General features: G+C 38.6%; 1 protein-coding gene across 3 annotated transcripts in view; it reads left to right on the top strand.

Annotated features, from left to right (window-relative positions):
* The window catches only part of LOC105468816 (asparaginyl-tRNA synthetase 2, mitochondrial), a 144,816-nt gene that overhangs the window by 89,638 nt on the left and 29,737 nt on the right, over positions 1-25,441 (top strand). For 2 of the 3 annotated variants that reach the window (XM_011719209.2, XM_011719208.2), the window contains exons 8-11: positions 9,199-9,297; positions 9,409-9,446; positions 18,985-19,051; positions 21,956-22,093. In XM_011719209.2, the coding sequence (XP_011717511.1) occupies positions 9,199-9,297; positions 9,409-9,446; positions 18,985-19,051; positions 21,956-22,093 (342 nt within the window). The remainder of the gene's footprint in view (positions 1-9,198; positions 9,298-9,408; positions 9,447-18,984; positions 19,052-21,955; positions 22,094-25,441) is intronic. The other variant, XM_011719210.2, reaches the window with a different exon arrangement.

Genomic DNA, 25,441 nt, shown 5'->3' with positions numbered 1-25,441 from the left:
TCAAAATTCCAATACATAGGAATAAAAATTCCTACTTTATAGGCTACTTGAGAAGATTGGACAGATTATATATATAGTATATATCTATTATATACATATATATGAAGTACTTAGCATAATTTATGGCACTTAATAAATACCCAGGAATTGTTAACTGTTAAATTATGAATTGTCTATTCAGAAGCATTGTGGTTACTATCTTGTTTGGATTTGTAATTATGGGATATTTATTTTAGTGATTTTCATCAGCTCTCGTTTCTATTCATTTATATGTCTTTCTACTCTTACCCAGTAAATGACCTATTTCCACTTAAAACATAAATACCATATATATCACAAATAGAACAGACTAATTATTTTATTACCCTGTCTTGAGTTGGATTTCCTAGTAAACAAAACTCTAGGGCAGAGATGTGTGGGCAGGGGCGTTATTGGGGAGTGCTCTTGAGAACAGCATTCGTAAGGAAAGGAAAAAAGTCACATTGAACAGTAGGAAGAGTGAACTGTGATGCACTTACAAACAGAGGCCTTAGCCTCTTCTTGGAACTGGAATGGTCCTTTCCAGTTGTCCCATCGGAAGGCAAGGGGGTAGCACTTTGTGCCTTCCCATATCAACCAGTCATTGGACGTGATTAGCCACTGGAAGGGGCATAACCTTGAGTAAGGCAGCACCTTTGGGTCTTGACAGTTCCTGATGAAGCACTCAACTATAAACCATCAGCAGTTAATAATATTCCTGGATTCCTGTATAGGGCACCTGGCCCTGAAGGGGCATTCTGACCACACAATGTAGCATTTCACTTCCATACCCTCTTCACACTTCCCACTGAGCATTTTGGATCAGTCCCCATGAGACATTTTTGGTTATCCCTATTAGGGAATGGGCAGGGAAGGGAGAGAGTGGTCATTACTAGCATGTAGTTGGTAAAGGCAGGAGTGCTATTCAGCAATCTGAAGTGCACAACCACCTTCTCCCCAGTAATTAGCTGGCCCAAAATATCAGTAGTGCCGCTGTTGAACAACCATATTCTGGACTGTAGGAATTCAGGATCTGAGCTTCAGAAGGAGTCAGTGTGCATTCCTTAAGTAGCTTTCAGTGTGCATTCATTAAGTAGCTTTCACCTCCTAATTCTTTATTAATTTTTGTTCTACAGTTATATTTTACCATATGACAGGGTTGCAAGATATTGTTTATTTTTCTCAGTTATATTAGTAAAAACATTGAGGAATAAATAGGTTAAGCTACATACCTTTTTAGTAAGTGTGAGCAGAATTCAGTTACAGATTTTCACCTTTGCATTCAGTCAACAATGCCATGAAATTATTTTATTCTGCTCTAAATATTTCAAATGGAGCATTTCAGTCTAAACTTAATGTTTATAATTAGTCATTTCTTTATTTCATTTTCTTTTCCTTTCTTTCTTTCCTTTCTTTTCTTTTTTTTCTTTCTTTCTTCTTTCTTTTTTTGAGACAGGGTCTTACCCTTGTCTCCCAGGGTGGAGCGCAGTGGTGCACTCTTAGCTCACTGCAGCCTCCGCTTCTGGGCTCAAGCCATCCTCCCACCTCAACCTCCCGAGTAACTAGTTCTATAGGCACACACCACCATGCCCAACTAATTTTTTGGTAGAAATGGGGTTTCACCAGGTTGCCCAGGTTGGTCTTAAACTCCTGAGCTCAGGCCATCCGTCTGCCTCAGTCTCCCAAAGTTCTGGGATTACAGGCATGAGTCAGCATGCCCCACCTCATTTTCTCTTTTTCTTCCATTTCTTCACTTTGTTTTTATCTGAAGATGTCTTGACTGATGGATTTTTAGGCTAGTTTCTTAAGCTTTGGTGATTAATGTCCAGGAATACTGTGAACCAGAAGATCACACATTTTATTTAGAGCATTATCTTGTACTACCTTAGCTGGTGTTACCTCAGATATATTCCAAAATAAGTCGGGAACTAATTAAAAAGGGTTGGACTACCCCAAAGAGATCAGTGATCCCAGAGAAAACAGTTACTTGTTCAGTGGCTTTAGATGGCGTGGGCCTGGGCAAGGCTGTAGCTTCAGTGACATTACTCCCTGAGACTTGCATAATAGCTATCTGAAGCAGTTTTGATTTATCCGTTCACCAGTTGAAGGACATTTAGTTTATTCTGTTTTTGAAAGTAACAAACAAAGTTGCCGTAAATATTTATGTGCAGGTTTTGTATGAATGTAAAATTTCATTTCTCTCTGTTTTTTTGTTTTTTGAGGCAGGGTCTCACTCTGTCACCTAGGCTGGAGTGCAGTCGTGCAATCGTAGCTCACTTCAGCCATGAACTCCTGGAGCTCAAGTGATCCTCCTACCTCAGCCTCTCAAGAAGCTAGGACTACAGGTGCTATTTTTTTAATTTTTTGTAGAGACAGGATCTCACTATGTTGCCCAGGCTGGTCTCAAACTCCTGGGCCCAAGGGATCCTCCTGCCTCTCATCCTCCTAAAGTGTTGGGATTACATGTGTGAGCCACAGCCACCCAGACTGATTTCTCTTGGGTAAATTCCTAGGAGTGAGATTACTAGGTCAGTGTTTGATGTGATGTTTTATAGTTTTCATTATACAGATCTTTTATGTCCTTGGTTAAATTTACTCCTAAGTGGAGTTATCTCTTGGTATCCAGAAGGGATTGGTTTCTGGACCCTCCCCACTCCCCGCCATTATGGATACCAAAGTCCATGATTACTTATGTTCCTTATATAAATTATAAAGGTTCTTTCATTTTATAGGAAGGAAATCTGTATTCCAAAGCGACTGTTCCATCTTGCATTCCTACAGCAATGTATGGAAGTTTTACTTGTTCTAGTTCTTCATCAGTACCAAGTACTGTCAGGCATGTGTGGTGGTTTTAAGCCATTCTAAGAGCTGTGTATTAGTATCTCATTGTGGTTTAAATTTGCATTTCCCTAATGCTTATTGATGTTGAGCATCTCTTCGTGTACTTACTGGCCATCTATGTGTCATCTTCTGTGAAATGTATTTTTATTGCCCATTTTCCATATGGCTTGCTTGTTTTTTTCACTGTTGAGTTTGGAGAGTTCTTTATATATTCTGGCTACTATTCCTTGTTGGATGTGTGGTATCTGACTGTGTTCTCCTAGTCAGTAGCTTGGCTTTTCATTCTCTTAATTTTGATGACATCTAGTTTATCATTTTTTCTTTAATGGATTGTGCTAAGACTTGATTTTTGTGTCAAGTCTAAGAACTCTTTACCTAGCCCTAGATCTCAAGGATTTTATGATGTTTTATAGCTTTAGCTTTATGTTTTTCATGTAAGTCTATGATCCATTTTGAGTTAATTTTTGTGTAACGTGAGACATAGAAGTTCTTGTCCCTTCCTTTCCTTTCCTCTCTTGTCTTTCCCCTTTCCTTTCTACATCTGGATAACTTCTTGCTCCAGCACCTTTTGTTGAAAAGGCTGTTAGCTAAACTTCGTCTATTGAATTGCTTTTGGGTCTTTGTCAAAAATCAGTTGGTCTTACATATATGGATCTATTTCTGAATCCTCTATTCTGTTCCATATTCTATTTAATATTTTACCACTTCAAGTAAAACAACAGTCTTACTACTATATATTTCCCTTTTCCTTCACCCCTTTGTCTTATAGTTGCCATATGCATTACAAGTTCTATGTGTTAATTTCCTATTGCTGCTGTAACACGTCACCACAAACCTGGTGGGTTAAAACAACTAGAATTTATTATTGTATTCTTCTGGAGGTGAGAAGTCCAAAGTGGATTTTACTGGTCTAAAATCCAACGCTGCTAAAAGGTGTCAGCAGAGTTGCATTCCCCTTGGAGGCTTCAGGAGAGAATTAGGTCCCTTGCCTCTTGCATTGTCTAGAGACTACCTGCATTCTTTGGCTCACAAACCTTAAAAACCAGCAAGGTATCATCTTCAAATCTTTCTAACTCTCACCCTCATGCCTCCCTCTTTCACGTAAAGGATCCTTGTGATTACATTAGTCCCACCACATAATCTAGAATAATCTCATCATTTAAAGATTCTTAATCACACATACACAGTTTCTTTTACCAGGTAGGCTAACATACTCATGGGTTCTGGAATTGGAGCATGGACAGCTTTGGCAGAGGGATAAATATTATTCTCCCAATCACAATTCACATACGTTGAAGACCTCTACTGATGTTTGAATTTTTGCTCTCAATCACCATATGTATTTTAAAGAATTTTAGAAGAGAAAAAAACATCTGTTGTATTTACCTACATTTGGTAGTAATAGTAAATTACTGTTTCTGTTGTTCTTTTCAAGTTTCAGATTTCCTTCTCTGGTCACTTTCCTTCAGCCTAAAGAATTTCCTTGAACATTTAAAAGCATTTCTGCTGGCAATCACTTCTCTTAGTTTTTCTTCATTTGATAATTTTTAAATTTTATTGTCATTTCTGAAAGATGCTTCCACGGGATATAGAATTTTGGCTTGACAGTTATTTTCTTTCAGCACTTTAAATATAGTCTATCTTTTGACCTCTGTAGTGTTTGAGAATAAATCCAGTCTTCAATTATTGTTCCAGTGTAAAGGGTCATTTTTCTCTGGTTTCTTTAAAGATTTTTTTCTTTGTCTTTGGTTTTCAGCTCATGGATTATGATGTGTCTAGGTATAATTTTCTTTGAGTTTATCCTGTTTGTGGTTTAGCGAGCTCCTTGAATATGTCTTTAGCCAACTTGGGGGAGTTTTCAGCCATTATTTTTTCACATGTTTTTTTCTGTGCCTTTTTTTTTTGTCTTTTCTGCTTCTGGTATTCCAATAACACGAATATAAAACCTTTTGATATCGTCCCATGGTGCTGTGATGCTCTGCTTATTATTAATGAGTCTGTCTTGCTTGCTTGCTTGCTTTCTTGCTTTCTTGCCTTCCTGCCTTCTTGCCTGCCTTTCTGTCTTTCTGTCTTTCTTGACAGAGTCTCACTCTGTTGCCCAGGCTGGAGTGCAGTGGCACGATTTTAGCTCACTGCAACTTCCACCTCCCAGATTCAAGCATTTCTCCTGCCTCAGCCTCCTGAGTAGCTGGGATTACAGGCACCCGCCACCACACCCGACTTATTTTTGTACTTTTAGTAGAGACGGGGTTTCACCATGTTGACTGGGCTGGTCTTGAACTCCGGACCTCAAGTGATCCGCCCACCTCAGACTCCCAAAGTGCTGGGATTACAGGCATGAGCCACCATGCCTGGCTAGTATTTTTTCTTTCTGTAATTCAGAGTGGGGGGCATTTCAGCTGAACTGTGTTCAAACTTACTAATTCTTTCCTCTTTTATCTTCATTGTGATAATGAGCCCACCCTGTGAAATTTTTCTTTCACATATTTTCCAATTCTAAAATTTTTATTTATTTTTAGTTTCTTTTTCTCCACTGAGAAGTTCTATCTTTCTGTTTAAGAATGTTTCGTTTACCTGTGGAAGATGGTTATAATACCTGTTTTAAATTGTCAGATAATTTCAATATCTGAGTCTTCTGTGTATATGTATCTATTGATTATTTTTTCTCATGAGAATTCATAAGATTTTCCTGGTTCTTTGTATGTCCGGTAATTTTTAATTATATCCTGGATGTTTTTAATGCCATGTTCTGACACTCTGGGTTCTGTTAAAATCCTTTGGAAATGGAATTATTTTTGTTGTTGTGTTTACCAGTTATTAAACTGGTTAGATTCAGACTGTAAGTTTTATCTTACTTTCTATTGGCATTGGTTTCCACGTCAGTTAAGTTTTCAAAGCCTCTGCTATGCTATTTGAGTCTTTCTGATGCGTGTGCTACTCATAGTTAGTCTGGAAATTGCACAGTGATTTATATTGTAGTTCATTGTCAGAAGCTTTCACTGGGCTTCTTTGGGTCTGTTTCACATATACATTGCTTGGAGGTGAACCCTAGCCTTGTGTTACTTCATACACAATTAGAGGGTCACCTTCTCCTATTCTTCAGAATTTCCTTCACACTGTCTGGCTACCTGAAGCCCCCATTTTGGTTTCTCTGGCCAGAAAGACAGATTTCTCCCAGGTCTTAGTCGCCACCATGTTATTCATTTCCAGGTGACTGTGGCCACCATTGGGTCAAACTGGCAAGAGAAAACATTCAAAAAAAATATTAATAACGGGCTGGGTGCAGAGTGGCTCATGCCTTTAATCCCAGCACTTTGGGAGGCCAAGGCGGGCAGATCTCCTGAGGTCAGGAGTTCGAGACCAATCTGGCCAGCATGGTGAAACCCTGTCTCTACTAAAAATACAAAAATTAGCTGGGCATGGTGGCACGCTCCTGTGATCCCAGGTACTCGGGAGGCTGAGGCATGAGAATCGCTTGAACCTGGGAGGCGGAGATTGCAGTGAGCCGAGATCGTGCCACTGCACTCCAGCCTGGGTGATAAGAGCAAGACTCCATCTCAAAAAATAGTAATAATAATAATAGAGATTACCCACATCCACACTCTTCAGACAGCAGTCTCCCTTTCCCAGTTCCTCTGTTGGAGAAGCAGGTCTTGTCTTGGAGTTTTAGGTGCTTGTGCCACTCGCCCTGACAGTGCCACTCCACAGCTGGGGCTACCTTTTGGCCAGGAACAGAAGAGAGAAAAGAGTGGGGGACAAAACAGCCAAGGATTTTCCTGTAAACACCCTATCCTACAGGGACTTTACCAGACTAGTAGTAGGAGCTTTCTTCCAGAAGTTTTGCTTCCTATGCCTACTAAACAGATCTATGTTTTACCCCCAAATCAAAACCAGGAGACAAAGGAGGTAAAAATGGAACTAAAATTCATCTCCACTTCAGGTTATTAATCAAGTTGACTAGTTCCCAGTCCACCTATCATTGTTTATTTTTCTGAGTTGCTCTTTGTATTCTGACCAGAGTTATGTTGTGTTGTTTTGTGTTGTGTTGTTTTTGTTTTTGTTTTACTTTTAAGTTCTGGGATACATGTGCAGAATGTGCAGGTTTGTTACCTAGGTATACATGTGCCATGGTGGTTTGCTGCACCTATCAACCCATCATCTAGGTTTTAAGCCCCACATGCATTAGGTATTTGTGCTAATGCTCTCCCTCCCCTTGCCCACCATCCCCTGACAGGCCCCAGTGTGTGATGTTCCCCTCCATGTGTCCATGTGTTCTCATTGTTCAGCTCCCACTTGTGAGTGAGAACACGTGGTGTTTGGTTTTCTGTTCGTTAGTTTGCCTAGAATAATGGCTTCCAGCTCATCCATGTCCCTGCAGGGGACAAGAACTCATTCTTTTTCATGGCTGCATAGTATTCCGTGGTGTATACAGTATCCAATTTATCACCGTATCCAGTCTATCATTGATGGGCATTTGGGTTGATTCCAAGTCTTTGCTGTTGCAAATAGTACTGCAATAAACATGTGTTCATGTGTCTTTATAAAGTAGAATGATTTCAGATCCTTTGGGTACATACCCAGTAATGGGATTGCTGGGTCAAATGCTTTTCTGATTCTACATTCTTGAGAAATCGCCACACTGTCTTTGCAATGGTTGAACTAATTGACACTCCCACCAACAATGTAAAAGCATTCCTGTTTCTCCACAGCCTTGCTAGCATCTGTTGTTTCCTGACTTCTTAATAATTGCCATTTTAAGTGGCATAAGGTGGTATCTCATTGTGGTTTTTATTTACATTTCTCTAATGACCAGTGATGATGAGCTTTTTTCCATATGTTTGTTGGCTGCATAAATTTTTAATTTGTACTGTGGGAGGCTGAGAAGGGAGGATCACTTGAGCTTAAGAGTTCGAGACCAGTCTGGGCAATACAGCGAGACCTCATCTGTAGTAAAAAACAAAAAATCAGCTGGATGTGATGGTGCATGCCTGTGGTCCCAGTTACATAGTTGGCTGAGGCAGGAGAATCTCTTGAGCCTGAGAGATCAAGGCAGCAGTGAGCTATGATTATACCACTGCCCTCCAACCTGGGTGACAGAGCAAGACCTTATCTCATAAATAAATAAATAAATAACACTAACAATGACTGAAACATCATAAAATAGATCTGGTTGTCACTGGTATTTAAGTGTTTTCCTATATCTGACTATATTAATGTACTTCCATTGACAATTATGCCTTCACTATGCTTCCGCTCTCAAGAGGATCTACTAGTATGCAACAGAGGAAGAGAAGATACCTGCCTTTAAGGCAGCCTGTACTTTATACATATGTGCACCTTTGTGAATACACCATTTAGAAGACCTAATACTGTCTCATTGATTTAAAACCAAGAATGTTGGTTGTGAATAAAAACATTTTAGAAATATTTTCCATTCCAGTCACTTTTTTCCTTCTAAGAACAAGTTTCTATTATGAGTCTCCTATGGGCACCCATGGAAGAATAATTTTTTTTGTTGTTTTTTGAGATGTCACCTGGCCTGGAGTTGCAGTGGCATGATCATGGCTCACTGCAGCCTCAGCCTCGCCGACTCAAGTGATCCTCCCAACTCAGCCTCCTGAGGAGCTGGGACTACAGGTGCGCACACCACTATGCCCAGCTAATTTTTCTTCTTTCTTTCGGTAGAGACAGAGTTTTGCCATGTTGCCCAGGCTGGTCTTGAGAATAAGTTCTTATATACTGATTTTTGCTGTATGCTGCTTCATGTTATTTTTATTTTGGCCATTAGCAAAGCAAAAAATGTATATATTTGTATTTAGATATATCATCATTTCTGTAATTTTAAAGTTGACTTTCATTTATCAATGAGTGAATAAACCACTTTTCAAAATGTTCTTACTGTTGACAAGAACTGATGTTTGTTGTGTGCTTCTCTGAACCAGTACTAAGCTAAGTGTGACACATGGTTTATCTCATTTAATTCTCTCAAACATCCTGTAAGTTAGGTGCTGTTATTACCCTGATTCTACAAGTGAGTTTGTTGAAGTTTGGAGAGACATTGATCAGTTATAGCTGTTCATTTGACATCTCATTTCTTTACCAGTATTGAAACTGTCAACATAAGATTAAAACATTTCCTTTTTTCTTCCTCCCTGCCACACACCAAGGAAATTGAGACGCCTGGAAAACTGAACCAATTTTTCATGGTACATTCAAGGATTAAAAGACTTAGTGGATTTATAGTTGCTAAAACCTGGACTGCAGTCCTTATTGATCCCTGAACGAGTTTTTCATGTAAAATTGCTTACGTGTCAGGTGATTCTGTTTCATTTCTCTTAGGTTATAGAGGAACTCTTCAAGGCTACAGCAATGATGGTTCTCTCAAATTGTCCTGAAGATGTTGAACTCTGTCACAAATTCATAGCTCCTGGCCAAAAGGTAATTAGTTTTGTGGATAAAGCCCAATACATCTACTGTTTAATGTGTTAATTATACATAATGAATAAAATTGTATTTTTAAAATTTATTTTTTGTCTTCTTTTTATTAAGGACAGATTAGAACATATGCTAAAAAACAACTTTTTAATGTAAGTAGATGTTATACTTTCTTTGAACTTTATTCATTCTTTATCACTGTATTTATCACACTCTATTATAATTTTTAAAATTTATATCTGCTTATATTAGATCCTATATATATAGTGTATATATATAGACATTCCCCAGATTCCAGGCAAGATCCATGTTCTAATTATTTTTATAGCTCTTATGTTTGGTTCATAATTGATAATCAGTGTTTCATCAATAAATTAATAAATCATAGCAAGATAAAAATCTAGTAATTATTAACTATTGTAACTATAATTCAAACTTGCACTAAACAAACTGTAAAAAACATGCTCGGTGTAAGTTACAGCAAGACAGGAATTCAGGAACAGAAAACTAAAAGATTACCACAGTGATCAGTGTGAGAGTTAATGATGATCTAGACTGTGTATTAGGGTTCTCCAGAGAAACATGACCAGCCAAGTTTGAGGGCGGGGTGTGTGTGTGGAGAGAGAGAGAGAGATTGAGAGGTTTATTGTAAAGAATTGGCTCACATAATTGTAGAGGCTTGTTGCGTTTAAAATCTAAGGGAGTAGGACAAGCTGGAGAGTCAAGAAAGAGTTGCCATTCAAGTCCAAAGGCAGTCTCCTGGCAGAATTCCTTCTTTTTCAGGGGGAGATTAGTCTTTGTCTTAGTAAAAACTTCAACTAATTGGATTTAGCCCACCCACATTATGAAGGGTAATATAATCTGCTTTTTTCAAGGTCCATTGATTTAGACATTAATTTCATCCAAAAAACACCTTCGTAGAAGCATTCAGAATACTATTTGACCAAATATCTGGGCACCATGGCCCGGCCAAGTTGACACATAAAATTAACCATCACAGACCAGGATGGTGGCAAGAGCTCCTATTCTGAATATATTTTAGAGATAGAACAAACAGGATTTACTGAGGGCGAGAGAGAGGAGTTAAGGGTACCTTCAATGTTTTTTTTTCTCCTACAGCTGCAAAAATGAAGTTGCCATTAACTGAAGTTGGGAAATCCTTAAGAGAGTACTGGGGCAGGAGCTTTGAGAGGAAGGGGTGGTATCAGGAACACAAACATTAAGATTGAGATGCTTTTCAGACATCCAGCCATAGATGTTGGATAGGCAACTGAAAGTGTGGGTCTGGAGTTTTATAAGATAGTCTTGGGCATGAGTATATTGATAAAAGTGGTCATTAAGTAGATGAGGAAAGAAGTAATTTGGCCTTCTCAAGGAGTCTCTGCTGGTGACCGAACAACCAGGGAAGGATCTTAGTTTTCCAGCTCCTATCTAATGAAAAGATTCAAAATGCAGAAATAATATTCACGATTTGTTGAATATTTACCCAGACAGTGATAAAATTTACATACATTAGTAGCTCATTTTATCTTCACAACTCCAAGTAGTTATTATTCTCATTCTACAGATTGAGAATCCCTGCAAAGAGGTTGAGTAAAAGATGAAATGGTGATTCAAGCTCATGTTCATCTGATTTCAGAGCTCAGACTTTTAACCTGAGGTTTTCATATATTTGGAAAGGCACTGGAAGGGCAGAGTGGTTGTAGCTGCCCCACTATCCTTACGACTCTTACATGTCACTTAACTCTTGTGCTTTCGAGTCCTTTTCCGTAAAATGTTAAGGTTGGAAAATGTCCTCTTGGGCTGTGCCATTTCAATCATTGTCATTGTCACAATCCATTCTGCATACTACAAGTCATAGTTGCAGTTTAAATTTGTGGGGAGAGGAACATCAGCAAGATGGTGAATAGAAGGTCCCAGCCTTCACCACAGAAAGTCCATTTGGCAACTAGTCACATACAAGAACATCTTTGTGAAAATCCCAAAACTTGGGAATGAAGTTGAGACACCCAGATGGACCACAGAACAAAAAGTGCATTAGAAGGGTAGAAGCAATGGCCTCAATTTGATTGAATCCTCCCTCCCCTGAGTAGGCACAGCACCACACAGAAGATTCCCCTGGGCACACAGTTAATACAGTGGAAAAAGAGACAGCTATCCAGTTTCCCCAGCATTCTTTGATGCTTCCTAGGAGGCCCATTCCTGTCTCACAGGGAACCCTGGGGGTAAGGTCTGGACTACCAGGAGTCAACTAGGAACAAAGGAGTGGGGCAGTGCTCACAGCAACCAGCACACGGATCTTGGTGATGGCTGTGTTCCTGCCAGCAGGAGCACCTGATCAGAGATACCAGCCAGTGGCATAGCCCATTTACAAAGCCCAGCTGGTTGCTGCAGAAACTCAGTAGGAAAGTCTATCTGGTTTGAGCCCCTGCAGGGCAGCCACCCCATCTAGCCTCAGCATCCACCCCTATGCTTTGCTCAGACAGGCAGACATCACAAATGTTTTACATTTGTGTAAGATACAAATGGCCAATAGGTTTATCAAAAAGTGTCCAACATCACTAATTAATAAAATGCAAATTAAAACCACAGTGAGATATCCCCTCACACCTGTTAGGATGGCTGTTATCAAAAAGTAGAATGAGACACGTTGGCTCATGCCTGTAGTCTTAGCACTTTGGGAGGCTGAGGTGGGAGGATCACTTAAGCCGGGGAATTCAAGACCAGCCTGGCCAACATAGTGAGACCTTGTCTTTACAAAAAATAAAATAAAATAAATTAGCCAGGTGTGGTGACACGTGCCTGTAGTGCCAGCTACTCAGGAGGCTAAGGTGGGAGGACTGCTTAAGCCCAGGAGGTTGAGGCTGCAGTGAGCTGTGATCACAGACGCTGCTGTACTCCAGCCTGGGAGACAGAGCAAGACCTTGTATCAAAAAAAAAAAAAAAAAAAAGTCAAATGATAACAGGTGTTGGCAAAGATGTGGCACTTGGGAACCCTTGTATACTGTTAGTGGGAATGTAAATTAGAAGAGCTGTTACGGAGGATAGTATGGGAGATTTCTCAAAAAACTAAAAGCATATTTACCATATGATTCAGCAGTCCTGCCTCTGGGTACGTATCCAGAACTGAAGTCAGTATGTCAAAGAGATATCTGCACTTACATGTTCTTTGCAGGACTATTCATAGTAGCCAAGATATGGAATCAACCTAAGTGTCCATCAGTGGATGACTGGATAAAGTAAATGTGTGTATACACAGTGGAATGCTATTCAAAGGAAATCTTATTTGTGACAACATGGATCAACCTGGAAGACTTAATGCTAAGTGAAAGAAGCTAGGCATGGAAAGACAAGTACTGCATGATTCACTTTGATGTGAAATGTAATAAAGTTACACTTAGAGAAGTAGTGAGTAGAATGGTAGTTACCAGTGGCAGGTGAGGGGTTCTTGAAGGGAATGGAAAGAAATTGACCAAGGGGTACAAAGTTTCATTTAGATCAGAGGAGTAAGTTTTCAGGATTTACTGCGTAACAAAGTGACCATAATTAATTGTAATGTATATCTCAAAATTGCTGAAGGAGTAGATTTTAAATCTTCTCACTGCAAAAAAAAAAAAAAATGAAGCATGCGAGGCGATAGATATGTTAAATACCTTGATATATTCATTCCACAGTGTATAATACCAAAATCACATCGTATCCTGTAAATACATAAACTAGTTATTTGTCAATGAAAAATTCAAACATTTTAAAATAAATGTATATGTGTGATTATTTGTTTGGTGTCTACTACCTCTATGAGGTCAGCGGCTGTGTTTAAATTGCTTACTATTATGCCCCCAGGACTTAGCACAGTGCCTCTAATAGACATTCAGTCAATACTGAGTAATTGAGTGCACAAACAAATGACTTGAGTAACAGTGGCTGTAAAGGTTTTCTTCTTTAGGCTGGAGTCTCTCCTCAGGTTTCTTATTGGCTCATATCACTATTTACTTCAGTCACTGAGGGTTGTGAACCATGATTCAGCGAACCTGGATTGTAATCCTGGCCCTACCATTTACTAGCCATTAATGAGTAAATTAATATTTTTTAACAAATATTTATTGACTGCCTAATATGAGTTAGGCACTTTGCTAGTTGTTGAGAATAATGAAAACATCTATTTATTTATTTATTTATTATTTTTTTTTTTTTTTTTTTTTTTTTTTTTTTTTTTTTGAGACGGAGTCTCGCTCTGTCACCCAGGCTGCAGTGCAGTGGCCGGATCTCAGCTCACTGCAAGCTCCGCCTCCCGAGTTCACGCCATTCTCCTGCCTCAGCCTCCCGAGTAGCTGGGACTACAGGCGCCCGCCACCTAGCCCGGCTAGTTTTTTGTCTCTACTATTTTTTAGTAGAGACGGGGTTTCACCGTGTTAGCCAGGATGGTCTCAATCTCCTGACGTCGTGATCCACCCGTCTCGGCCTCCCAAAGTGCTGGGATTACAGGCTTGAGCCACCGCGCCCGGCCTTTATTTTTTTATGGAGTTTAAAATCTAGAGAAAAAGATGAACAGTTAAATATTTATATGAATAATTTAATTACAACTATGACCTTGATGAATAGTGAATCTTTCACTTTTCTGAACTTCAGTTTCCACATCTATAAAAAATACTCTGTCATATTGTTGAAAGGATTTAATAACGATACTGTTAAAAGCAATATGTCAGACTAGATAATTTGAAAACACCCTTGCTACAAAACTTCTAAAAATAATACTTAAAATATTATAAGATTCTTTTAAATATGTTGTTGAATTCACTAGAAAGGAGGAGAAGTTCCAGGTGCTAGAAATGAAGAAGGAACCAAACATCAGAGTGATGTGCACAGTTGGTGTGATGCTGAGGATTCTCAGGGTGTAGGTAGGGAAACTGGAGGGCGATTTTCCATTCTTTGAAACCAGAGGTTTTAACAGCAATGAGAGGACATGAGAATAGACATAGCAGAATGAGTTAAAATCAAGATACCCCCGCAAATGCACACACATATACACAAAGCTAGAACTGGCCAAGGACTACACCCTTAATGAAAGGACCAATTAGAAAATAAGCAAACAGAAAATTGAGCTAGCCAGTGTAGAGAATTTACAGAGAAGTGTAGAAGTGTATATGCTTTAGCCTGGGCTTAAGGATAGAGACAAAACAGAAATAGTCTCCATTGAAAATTTGCAGCCACAGTTGGCCCTTAAGTGAGCCTAGAGTTTGAATTTTGTTTCCTGTGTAGTTCAAGAATCTTCGTGCTAGGGCATTAAAATAAAAATTTTCAGTTAGTGATAACACTGGAGTAGCTGTAGAAACTAATATAAAACCAATCTTGAAGTTTGTACCCTCAACCCAAGTGGCATGGTATTCCCAAAACAAACTCTACTTAAGATAATCTCAGTCCAAATACACAGGGAAATACCTACCATGAGCAAGAACAGCAGACATAACAAACAGCATTCGATTCCCAAGAAGTTCAAAGGACAGTAATGACAATAGATTGACAAAATAGTATCTTCACATAGTTGAAAGAAAATACCTGTTACCTTAGAACTGAAATACTGGGCAGCAATAACTTGTAAAACTGAGAGGTATGTTCATAGTTGAAATGTTAGTCCTTGTGTTGTTTGGAAGGAAGAGAGAGAAACTGGTGAACTGTAGACTTTTTTTTTTTTTTTTTTTTTTTTTTAAAGAGATAGGATGTCGCTCTGTCGTCCAGGCTGGAGGGCAGTGGTGTGATCATAGCTCACTGCAGGCTTGAACTGCTGCGCTCAAGCGATCCCTCCTGCCTCAGCCTCCTGAGTAACTGAGACAACTGGTGCAGGCCACCACACCCAGCTGCTTTAGACTGTTAAGTCAGATATGCGTGTTAAAATATGCAAGGTAGCCACTAAAAAAAAGCATAATGAGATGGTGCTGGTCCGATGACAGTGATTATTAAGTCAGCAACATCAGAGGTATCAAGTTGAGAAATAGGTTGTGTGGTGGTGCCCTCTGTACCACCTTGGCATCACCTCTCTGCTGTTTCATGCTTTTTAAGGCATTGACGCTGAAATTTCTGAAAATACTGGTGTAGCTGAATCTACTGTTGAGTGAAACCTAAAAACAGTAAAGAGAAAAGAAAAAACAGGGAAACAAGGAGAAAAAACAGGGAAACAGGGAGAAAAGAAAAACAACAAAAGACAAACTTTTGTTTTATGCTTATGTAGACTGCACTGTTAATTATTGAATCTGTATAGATACCACGTGGCTTGTATTCTTTTGAGTAGATTTCAGTATATTTTTCACTACCTGTTATAATTATTTTATATGAAAATGTGCTATTTCAGCAACTCATGTAGTAATTGAATTTAGCCTTTATGCAGAAATTGTATTCAGTTTATTTTACATTTCCTTTATATTCTTGTGTTTCTGAAAATAGTATTTAACCTTTTTTATTTGCTCTTCATTTATCTTTCTGTGTGAATTTGAGGCAAAGGATAACAATAATTATCTTTGTAGTTTAGCAATTTTACTCCAACAGCTTCAGAATAATGAATTTTCTTTATTCAACAATGAAAAATGTGAAATATGAAGGTAGTTTGATGCCATATCATTCTCTATCGCAATGTTTTTTCCTCCTTTCCTCAAAGCACTTTGGAAACAGTTTCTGGAAAGGAGAAGAAATACTATTTTCTATATATATCAAGAAAAATACTTAGTGGAGAGAGTTCATGGAAGCCATTAAGGATATCAAATGTCAGAACTGTAATTTGAACTTGAAAGTTCTGCCCCTAATGAAGGTATTGGGGTGTGGAATGGAAGACGTGGAATAATGAGATATTTAGACATGAGAGCCATTTCTTAATAATGAAACAGTAACATACCAATGGTACAAAATCTACTGCTTATTACTTTGACTGCTCTTATATTTCTCAGTGTGATTGGTAGATCATACCAAGTAATCGATATAATAGAACGATAGAATGCCTAAGCAGAAAAGAACTTTATACAAGATAGTTCAATATCCTTATAAGTGCAAATAATTTTTAAATGTTTGTATAACATATTACAAAAATTAATAACATGCTTTCACAACGTTGAAGTGACTTACATAGCTAGTAGTAGAATCAGATTAAGTGGTAGAATCAGATGAAGAACCCAGAGCCCATTTTCTTTTGTTTTGATGGAACATATGAAACTCCAAGTGTTTTAGGCATTATCTTAGCCATTAAAAGTGTATACTCTGGAGTCAGCAGATCAAGATTTACTATTGACTTACATGAGTAACCTTTGGAAAGTTATTGATCCTCTCTAACCGTCTGCTTCTCTTCTGTAAAATGCTAATTTTAAAATCCTTGTTACTGCTACTACCAACACAACTAGCGCCACCATTACTACCTTAAAAATTACCTATTATTAATACTAGATTTTAATTTGAATAGATTTTCCATCTTAGGAAAAACCTCTTTCAAAACATAGCTTTAGGGGCTTTATTGTACTGTATGACACAGTACAACTCTTTCTGGTTAGTTGTTATGTATATGAACTTCATTTTTACTTCAGAGAATAAGTTTGTGCTGGATAAATTATTTTTTGAGCTCAAAAGTCTTTCAGAAAGTTTGTAGATTTTTTGTAAAAAAAAAAAAAAAAAAAAGCCATACTGATGCAGTATTTTACCTATAGTTTACAAGCAAACAGACACTTTCATGTTACTGGTGGGTATACATTGATATAAAAGGGGCAATATCTTTGGCAAAACCTTTCAGAAAATATAAAAATTGCAAATTTTCATCTAACAATTCCACTTTTGCCATGTGACAAATTAGTGTAGAATAACTATTTGTAATAATATTAAATGGGTATATATAGGCATGTTTTATAATAGCAAAAGATTAGAATGTGAAATGTCAGGTCACTGGTTAAACTAATAATGATACATCCACAAAATGGAATATTATATAATGCAAAAAGTGAAGAATTTCTTTATATACACACAGAAAGATCTACAAGGTATATTACTCTGTACAATTAAGTGTGAAAGAGTGTGTATGATATGTATGACATCTATAAAAAAGGAAGATTGTGTATTATTTACGTATCTATATAAATAAAATCCTCTAGAGGGATATTCACAATACCGGTAGCAGTGATTGTGTGAAAGGAAAGGAACTAGGTGTCTCTGGAACCGCAATGGAAGGGAAATGTATATTCTTTTATACATCTTGATTTTTTTTTAACTATGTAGATAAGTTACCTATTTACATAGTTAAATTAAAAGAAACACTTGCTTTGACTTACTTTAGGCATGAGGGTGTCTCGTTGAGAGAATCAGTATCTTCCTAGTCTTATAATGCTTAGAATACATTACCAGGCCCTTAGTATGACCTGAAAGAGTCCATGTGATCTGACTTCTGACTGCCTTTCCTATGTAATTTCCTGTGCATGATTCCTCTTGTTCAGCATGCTCTAGTCACACTGACTGCCCTTTTTGTTCCATGAACAAGCCAAACTGTTTCTCACTTCAGATCCTTGTACTTGTTGTTCCTTTTGCCTGGAATACTCCTCCCAAGAGACTTCTGTCGTTCATTTCCTTACTCGATGCACACTTCTGTTCAGATGTCAGAAACTTAGGCCTTTCTTGACCATCATATCTGAAATGGCACCCCAAACCCCCTCTGTCTTCTTACTCCACTTTATTTTTCTTCATAGCACTAATGGCTACCCATTTATACTAATATACTACAATTATCTTAGTAATACACTATTATATTATACTATACTATACTAATATACTATAAGATATTATACTAATAGCTACCTGATGTTTGCTCTGTCTACTCTTTCCTCACCTGCATCTCTCGCTCTTTCTTTCTCTCACAGACACACACTCACACACACACACACACGCACACACGCACGAACGTTGGCTCCATGAAGACTGAACTTTTTTTTTTTGAAACGGAGTCTCGCTCTGTTGCCCAGGCTGGAGTGCAGTGGTGCAATCTCGACTCACTGCAAGCTCCGCCTCCTGGATTCACACCATTCTCCTGCCTCAGCCTCCCTAGTAGCTGGGACTACAGGTGCCTGCCACCACGCCCGGCTAATTTTTTTTTTGCATTTTTAGTAGAGACGGGGTTTCTCCGTGTTAGCCAGGATGGTCTCGATGTCCTGACTTTGTGATCCACCTGCCTCGGCCTCCCAAAGTGCTGGGATTACAGGCGTGAGCCACCGCACCCGGCCCTGAGCTTTATTTTTATCTGCAGTGTCTAGAATTATGTGTAGTGCCTAGTAGGTGCCAAGTATATGTCTGTTGGATAAATAAATGAATTAATCGTGAATTTTAGGAGAAAGTCTTTTGCTGTTGTAGTCTCAGTATTTCATACATTTTATTAGGGCATTGGCATATCTTGGATTCAGAGAATAATCTTTCCTTGCTTAAGTGACTAGCTTCGCTGTGTATATTGCAAGTAGATGAGGAGTGAGGTTATTGAATGGTTATTGAATGGTTACTTCTCTTCAGGCAGATCAGACTTTTATAGGATTAGATCAGCCTTAATTCCTGATTATTCAGTATTCCCTCATGACCTCACAGTGTGATATAGGAGTAGGCTTTTTCTGGTTTTAAAATGAACTAGTTAACAGCAGCCCAATTGTATTGACTTTTCTCTGCTTGTATCCTGTTTTCCTCCAGCATTTCTTATACTGAAGCAGTGGAGATCTTAAAGCAAGCATCCCAGAACTTCACCTTCACCCCAGAGGTAGTATTTTGTGTGTGTATATATATGTGTGTGTGAAAATGCTTCCTTCTTGTCTTTGGCTTACTTTATTAAGAATCCTTCAAAATCATCTTATTTCTGTTATTAGCAAAATATGGTATTTGCTCATTTGAACACAGACTTACAGATTTTATTTGATATTTGCTCAATCTTGTTTAGATACTTAAAACAGAATTAATTTAGAATAAAAATAAATTGTATCATTTGGAATAGCAGTGACTAAGGGGTTATAAAGGAGAATCCCATGTTTAGGAAGATGAAAATTCTAAAAAAGAAAGATAATCATAGACTATTACTTTAGAGGCCAGTTGTTGGGGCTCATGTCTATAATTCTAGCACTTTGGGAGGCCAAGGCAGGCAGATTGCTTGAGCCCCAAAGTTCAAGACCAGCCTGGGCAATATAGTGAGACCCTGTCTCTACCCAAAAAAAAAAAAAAAAAAGTGAATTAAAAAAAAATAATATTACTGTAGAAGTCAACTAATTCTGTGTTTTCCAAAGTATATTCTGAATGACATTAAAAGATGACCAACGAAGGAAGTTATATTATCAAATAAATTTAGGCAACATAACTAAACAGGTGTTTTGTTTTTTTTTTTTTTTTTTTCTTTTTCCAGATTTAGTGCTTGCAGAAACAGGTTTGTTTTTCAGTTGAACTTTATAGAGCCTTTTAGTTTGTGAGCCACTCTGGAAAACACTGGGGTGTTTTTGTTTTGTTTTGCTTTTAAAGAACTTTATATTTAAGAGATGAAGGTCTCATTATGTTGCCCGAGCTCATCTTGAACTCCTGGGCCCAAGGGATCCCCCATTTCAGCCTCCCAAGTAACTGGGACTATAGGAGCATGCCTCAGTACCCAGCCAAGAATTCTTTTTTTTTTTTTTTCCCAAAAATTACTTGATAAAGATTGTATAGGCCGGGTGTGATAGTTCACACCTGTAATCCCAACACTTTAAGAGGCTGAGGTAGGCAGATTGCTTGAGCCTAGGAGTTTAAGATTGCAGTGAGCCATGATCGACTGCAGCCCTCCAGCCTAGGTGACAGAGAAAGACCTTGTCTCTAAGAACAACAACAAAAGAAGATTATATATATTCAGGGTATACAGCATGATGATTTGATACACGTATACATTGTGTAATAAATTATTACAGTCAAATTAGTTAACACATCTGTCACTACCCACACTGTACATTAGATCCCCAGAACTTGTTCGTCTTATAACTGAAAGTGTGTACACTTTGATCAGTATCCCCTCATTTGCCCCATTCCCAGACCCCTGACAACCACTGTACAACTCTGTCTTTCTGTGAAGGAACTCCTTTATTATTTATTTATTTATTTATTTATTTATTTATTTTTTGAAAGACAGGATCTCTCTGTTGCCGAGGCTGGAGTGCAGTGGTACAAACATGGCTCACTGCAGATTCCACCTCCCAGGCTCACATCAGTCCTCCCAACTCAGTCTCCCAAGTATATGGGACTACAGGTGCATGCCACCAGGCCTGGCTGATTTTTTTATTTTTTGTAGAGACAGGGTTATGTTGCCTAGGCTAGTCTCGAGCGTCTGTGTCAAGCACTCCTCAGCTTCCCAAAGTGCTGGGATTAAAGGCATGAGCCACCGTCCCCAGCTAAAGCTTTTTTATTTTATTGGCAATGATACAGGTCCAGAAGACCACATGATCTGTCAGTGGGCATGTGTATAGTGTTGGAGGCAAAACTCTTTGTTCCTATTTGAGTTATTTTTTTCCTATAACGAAGATATTGCCAAACAAGTGGTAGTAATAAGATAATGTTAACCTTTGTGTTTAAACTATTCCTTGTACCAGTTCAATCCCAATTAAGTTAGGTCTTTATGCATTACAAAAGTAACCTGTGCTTGTTATATTTATAATCAGTTCTTGTGTAAGTTTTCATTTCTTTGTCTCCTATGCTGGAAGCTTCATGAAGTCAGGGATTATAACTATTTTTCTTACCACTTTATCCAGTATATCATATGGTACCTGGAATTTAATAGGCACATTAGTATTTGCTTAATAAATATATTGAACAGAGTTAATAAATATTCATCAAAGAGCATCTCACACATGAGTTGATTCTTTTTATTTAAAAAGAAGTCACCAGCCGGGCACTGTGGCTCACACCTGTAATCCCAGCACTTTGGGAGGCCAAGGTGGGCAAATCACAAGGTCAGCAGTTCAAGACCAGCCTGGCCAACATAGTGAAACCCCATCTCTACTAAAAATACAAAAAAAAAAAATAGCCAGGCATGGTGGCGGGCGCCTGAAGTCCCGGCTACGTGGGAGGCTGAAGCAGGAGAATCACGTGAACCCGGGAGGCGGAGGTTGCAGTGAGCCGAGATTGCGCCACTGTACTCCAGCCTGGGCGACACAGCCAGACTCTGTCTCAAAAAAAAAAAAAAAAAAAAGTCACCAAGGGAAGTCATTTAGCCAAAGATAGGCTCAATATTAGGATTATTATCTTCTGTCATTTAATTTCCCAAGACTTAGGAACAGTTACTGTGGAAGAAGCGTAAGGCACTATTAAAAACTGATTCTGAAGTCAGAATTTTTTATCCCATTGTAAAGCAGACTTTGTTTTCCTGCAGGTGCTGTATTATCTGCTCCTGGGAGGTGAGGGTAGGGGACCAATGGGGACACAGAAAGCAGTGTTTATCTGCTGGCCTCAGCTTTCATCTTTCCAGGCCTGTAGGTGTTCTTGTTAACAAATAGGTCTCTCTGGTTTAGTCAGCTGTGTAACCTTAGCAGCTCGCTCCACACATGAAGCCTTAGGAAGATGAAGCCCTTGGAATTGATGCAGGTTATTTTCACGTGCTTAATTGTATATTTCACCTCTGTCTTCTCTTTTGGTCATTTCTTTCTTCTCATTACAGTGGGGTGTTAATCTACAAACTGAACATGAAAAGTACCTGGTGAAGCACTGTGGCAACATACCTGTCTTCATTATTAATTATCCATTAGCAATCAAGCCTTTCTACATGAGGGATAATGAAGATGGCCCTCAGCACACAGTAAGAAGAGATACTAAATAAATTGGGGTTAGTCCTCTTGGGGTGGGTTTTTCATTTAGCCTTTGGGATCTTTTCTTAAATGTCATCTATTACTCTTTTTATCTCTTAAAATGATAAAGTTTTTCAAAGGCGTCTCTTAAAAATTATTCCAGAAAAAGATCCCAGTGTTCTATAAACATACTTCCTCATTTCTGTCACAAGGTCTTCTTCTTAGTTTAGCAGGTGCAAGTTCTTTGTTTCGTTTCGTTTTGTTTCGTTTTGTTTTGTTTTTTAATGACTGAGAGGAAGTGGCCTAGAACACTGTATGGCTATACTAAGTCTAGTTAGTCTGTGGTTAAGTACTGGTTAGGAGACTCCTAGGAGGGAAGGCATGCTGGGCAAGAGATGACAGCAGTGGCACAGTCAGGTAAAGGAAAAGCTGGTTTGGCAGAGCAGGAGGCTTAGACTGCTTTGGTTTGGACTCTCAAATAGAAATAGCAAGGGGAGGGCTATGAAGGTATCCAGGCAGTCTGGGCAGATTTTCCCTGTCTTAGCTCTTGTCTGACTGTCTCTTCTCTGTCTGCCTGTCTTGTCTATCCTGTTTCTTGCCTGTCTTTACCGTTTCTTGTCCTGTGTTCTTTTTTTGCCCTTAACTATAGTTGTCTTTCTTTTTTTTTTTTTTTGAAATAGAATTTCGCTCTTGTCACCCAGGCTGGAGTACAATGGTGCGATCTTGGGTCACTGCAACCTCCGCCTCCCAGGTTCAAGTGATTCTCCTGCCTCAGCCTCCTGAGTAGCTGGGATTATAGTCGTGTGCCGCCACACCCAGCAAATTTTTGTCTTTTTAGTAGAGACAGGGTTTCACTGTGTTGGCCAGGCTGGTCTCAAACTCCTGACCTCAGGTAATCTGCCCGCCTCAGCCTCCCAAAGTTCTTGGATTACAGGCATGAGCCACTGCACCTGGCCTGCCTTTTTTATTCTTTTGGTTTTTACAAAATTAGCTATAACATGACCTGGTGTGGTGGCTCATGTTTGTAATCCCAGCACTTTGGTAGTCCAAGGTGGGAAAATTGCTGAGACCAGGGATTCAAGACCAGCTTGGTCAACATAGGAATACCCTATCTCAACAAAAAATAAATTAGCCAGGAGTAGTGGCGTTCACCTGTAGTCCTATCTACTCAAGAGGATGAGGTGAGAGAATTACTCGAGGCTTCAGTGAGCCATAATGGTGTTACTGTGCTCTAGCTTGGGCGACAGAGGGAGCCCCCTATCTGAAAAACAAATAATTAAAGTTTAAAGTTGGCAATAATATAAAGTAAGAATATATTTTAACTTTCTAAATACTTAATGAATAGTTACATATATAATATTATTAGTTACATATATAATATTAAAAGTCTATGATTATATTGATTTCAAAATAGGCCCAAAAACTACACTTTACTGTCTGATGCTTTTCACTAACTTGTGGATAAATACTTACAAAAAATGTAGATTAAGGCCCACCAGTAAACCTAAGAGAAGTGTCCCTCTCTTAGGTATACAAGGTTATCTGTTTGACTGTATTTCCTGTTTTCTCATATAGTATTAATACAACTGTATTGGCCACTGTTTACTAGATGCTTAGGAATCAAGCACTACCATCTCATCTCTAAATCCAGAAACAACTTTGCTAAGAAGCTTGTTTCCCCATTTTATAAGTGAAAAACTGGAATGCAGAGATTAATTGCATTTTCAAAGCTACATAGGTAGTAAGTAGTTAGTATTCACACCTGATTCCCTCTAGCTCTAAAGTCTGTATTTTTAAAATACGTATTTTTTTCCTAGACTGCAGATTTGGTTTTATAAAGTCTGTGTTCTTTTCCACTTCTTCCAACTGCCTAAAAATCACAAATAATATAAAATTACCTTTTAGCCACTTTACTCATCCTCACCTTTCACACAGAATCATCTAAAACTAGTGAGCAACACAATTGATTTATGATTCTTATATTCTCTTTTTTCTACCAGCCCTCTAGTGTAATTGGCCCCCAGGTTGGCAGCAAAAAGGAGACATTAGGACCTAGATTATCTAGTCCTAAATAATTCAGTATTGAGCCTTTATTACAAAACAGACAACTATATCTCTTGGCTTTTTTTCATCACTCCAGCCTATCCCAATTCCAGCTCCACCTCCAACACACACACCATGTATTTTTCTCATTTAATTTCCCTCGATTGAGCATCTTTCAGTCACTCAATTTTGCACTTAAGTACTCTGCTTAAGACTTTCCTTCTCTGTAAAGACTTTCCTGGGTTACCCAGCTACTTTGAGCCTTCCTTTTTTTGAATTTTTGTTGCATTTAGAGAATTAGCAAAACTGTAGCATTGTGTCTGTGTTCTGTGTTCTCTTAATAAGTTTTGCTTTCTTTCTTTTCTTTTTTCTTTTTTTTTTTTTTTTTTTAAAGACAGAGTCTCGCTCTGTCGCCCAGGCTGGAGAGCAGTGGCATGATCTCGGCTCATTGCAACCTCTGTCTCCCGGGTTCAAGCAGTTCTCCTGCCTCAGCCTCCCAAGTAGCTGGGCCTGCAGATGCATGCCACCACCCCTGGCTAATTTTTTTTTTTTTAGTAGAGACGGGATTTCACAGTGTTGCGCTCAGGCAGTCCATCCGCTTTGGCCTCCCAAAGTGCTTGGATTACAGGCGCGGAGGTTTTGCTTCTTAAACAAAACTTAACAACTTTAGGATGGGTATTGAATTTTTTTACCACCGCAGCATCTCCCACTCATTCTATACTCCTACTTCATTGTGGTTTCTACCCCATCACACCATTGAAGTAGCTCTTATTAGGATCAGTAATGATCTTCATATTATTAAATCCAGCAGACTTTTAAGTCTTTATTTTACTTGACCTGTCAGTGCTAATCAGCATTATTAATGACTTTGTTATTCTTATAACCCTCTCCTCCCTTGACTTCTGTGACATCACATTATCCCTGTTTTTCTCCTTTCTCAGCATTTATTCTTTCTTAGTCTCTTGTACAGATTTATCCATTTCTTTCTATTCATTAGATGTTGGAATTCCTCAAGGCCCAGTCCTTGGTGGTCTTTTTTTTCCTCATGTTATTTCATCTGTATCTATTGCTTACTGTTTATTCTGTCAGAAGTTTTTATCTCTAATCCAGACTTATTCTCTGAGCTGTAGACTCATCTACATTCTTCCCTCAGTATCCTCAGGGATTGGTTCCAGGATACCCTACCCACTGGCCCCCTCTCAGATACCAAAATTCAAGGATACTGAGTCCCTTATGTAAAATGATATGGTATGCATATAACCTATGCACATCCTCCTGTATGCTTTAAATAATTTATAGGTTACTTATAATACCTA

Source organism: Macaca nemestrina, chromosome 12 (assembly GCF_043159975.1).
Source record: "Macaca nemestrina isolate mMacNem1 chromosome 12, mMacNem.hap1, whole genome shotgun sequence".
Taxonomy (NCBI): Eukaryota; Metazoa; Chordata; class Mammalia; order Primates; family Cercopithecidae; genus Macaca; species Macaca nemestrina.
This window is presented reverse-complemented; position numbering and strand designations above follow the sequence as displayed.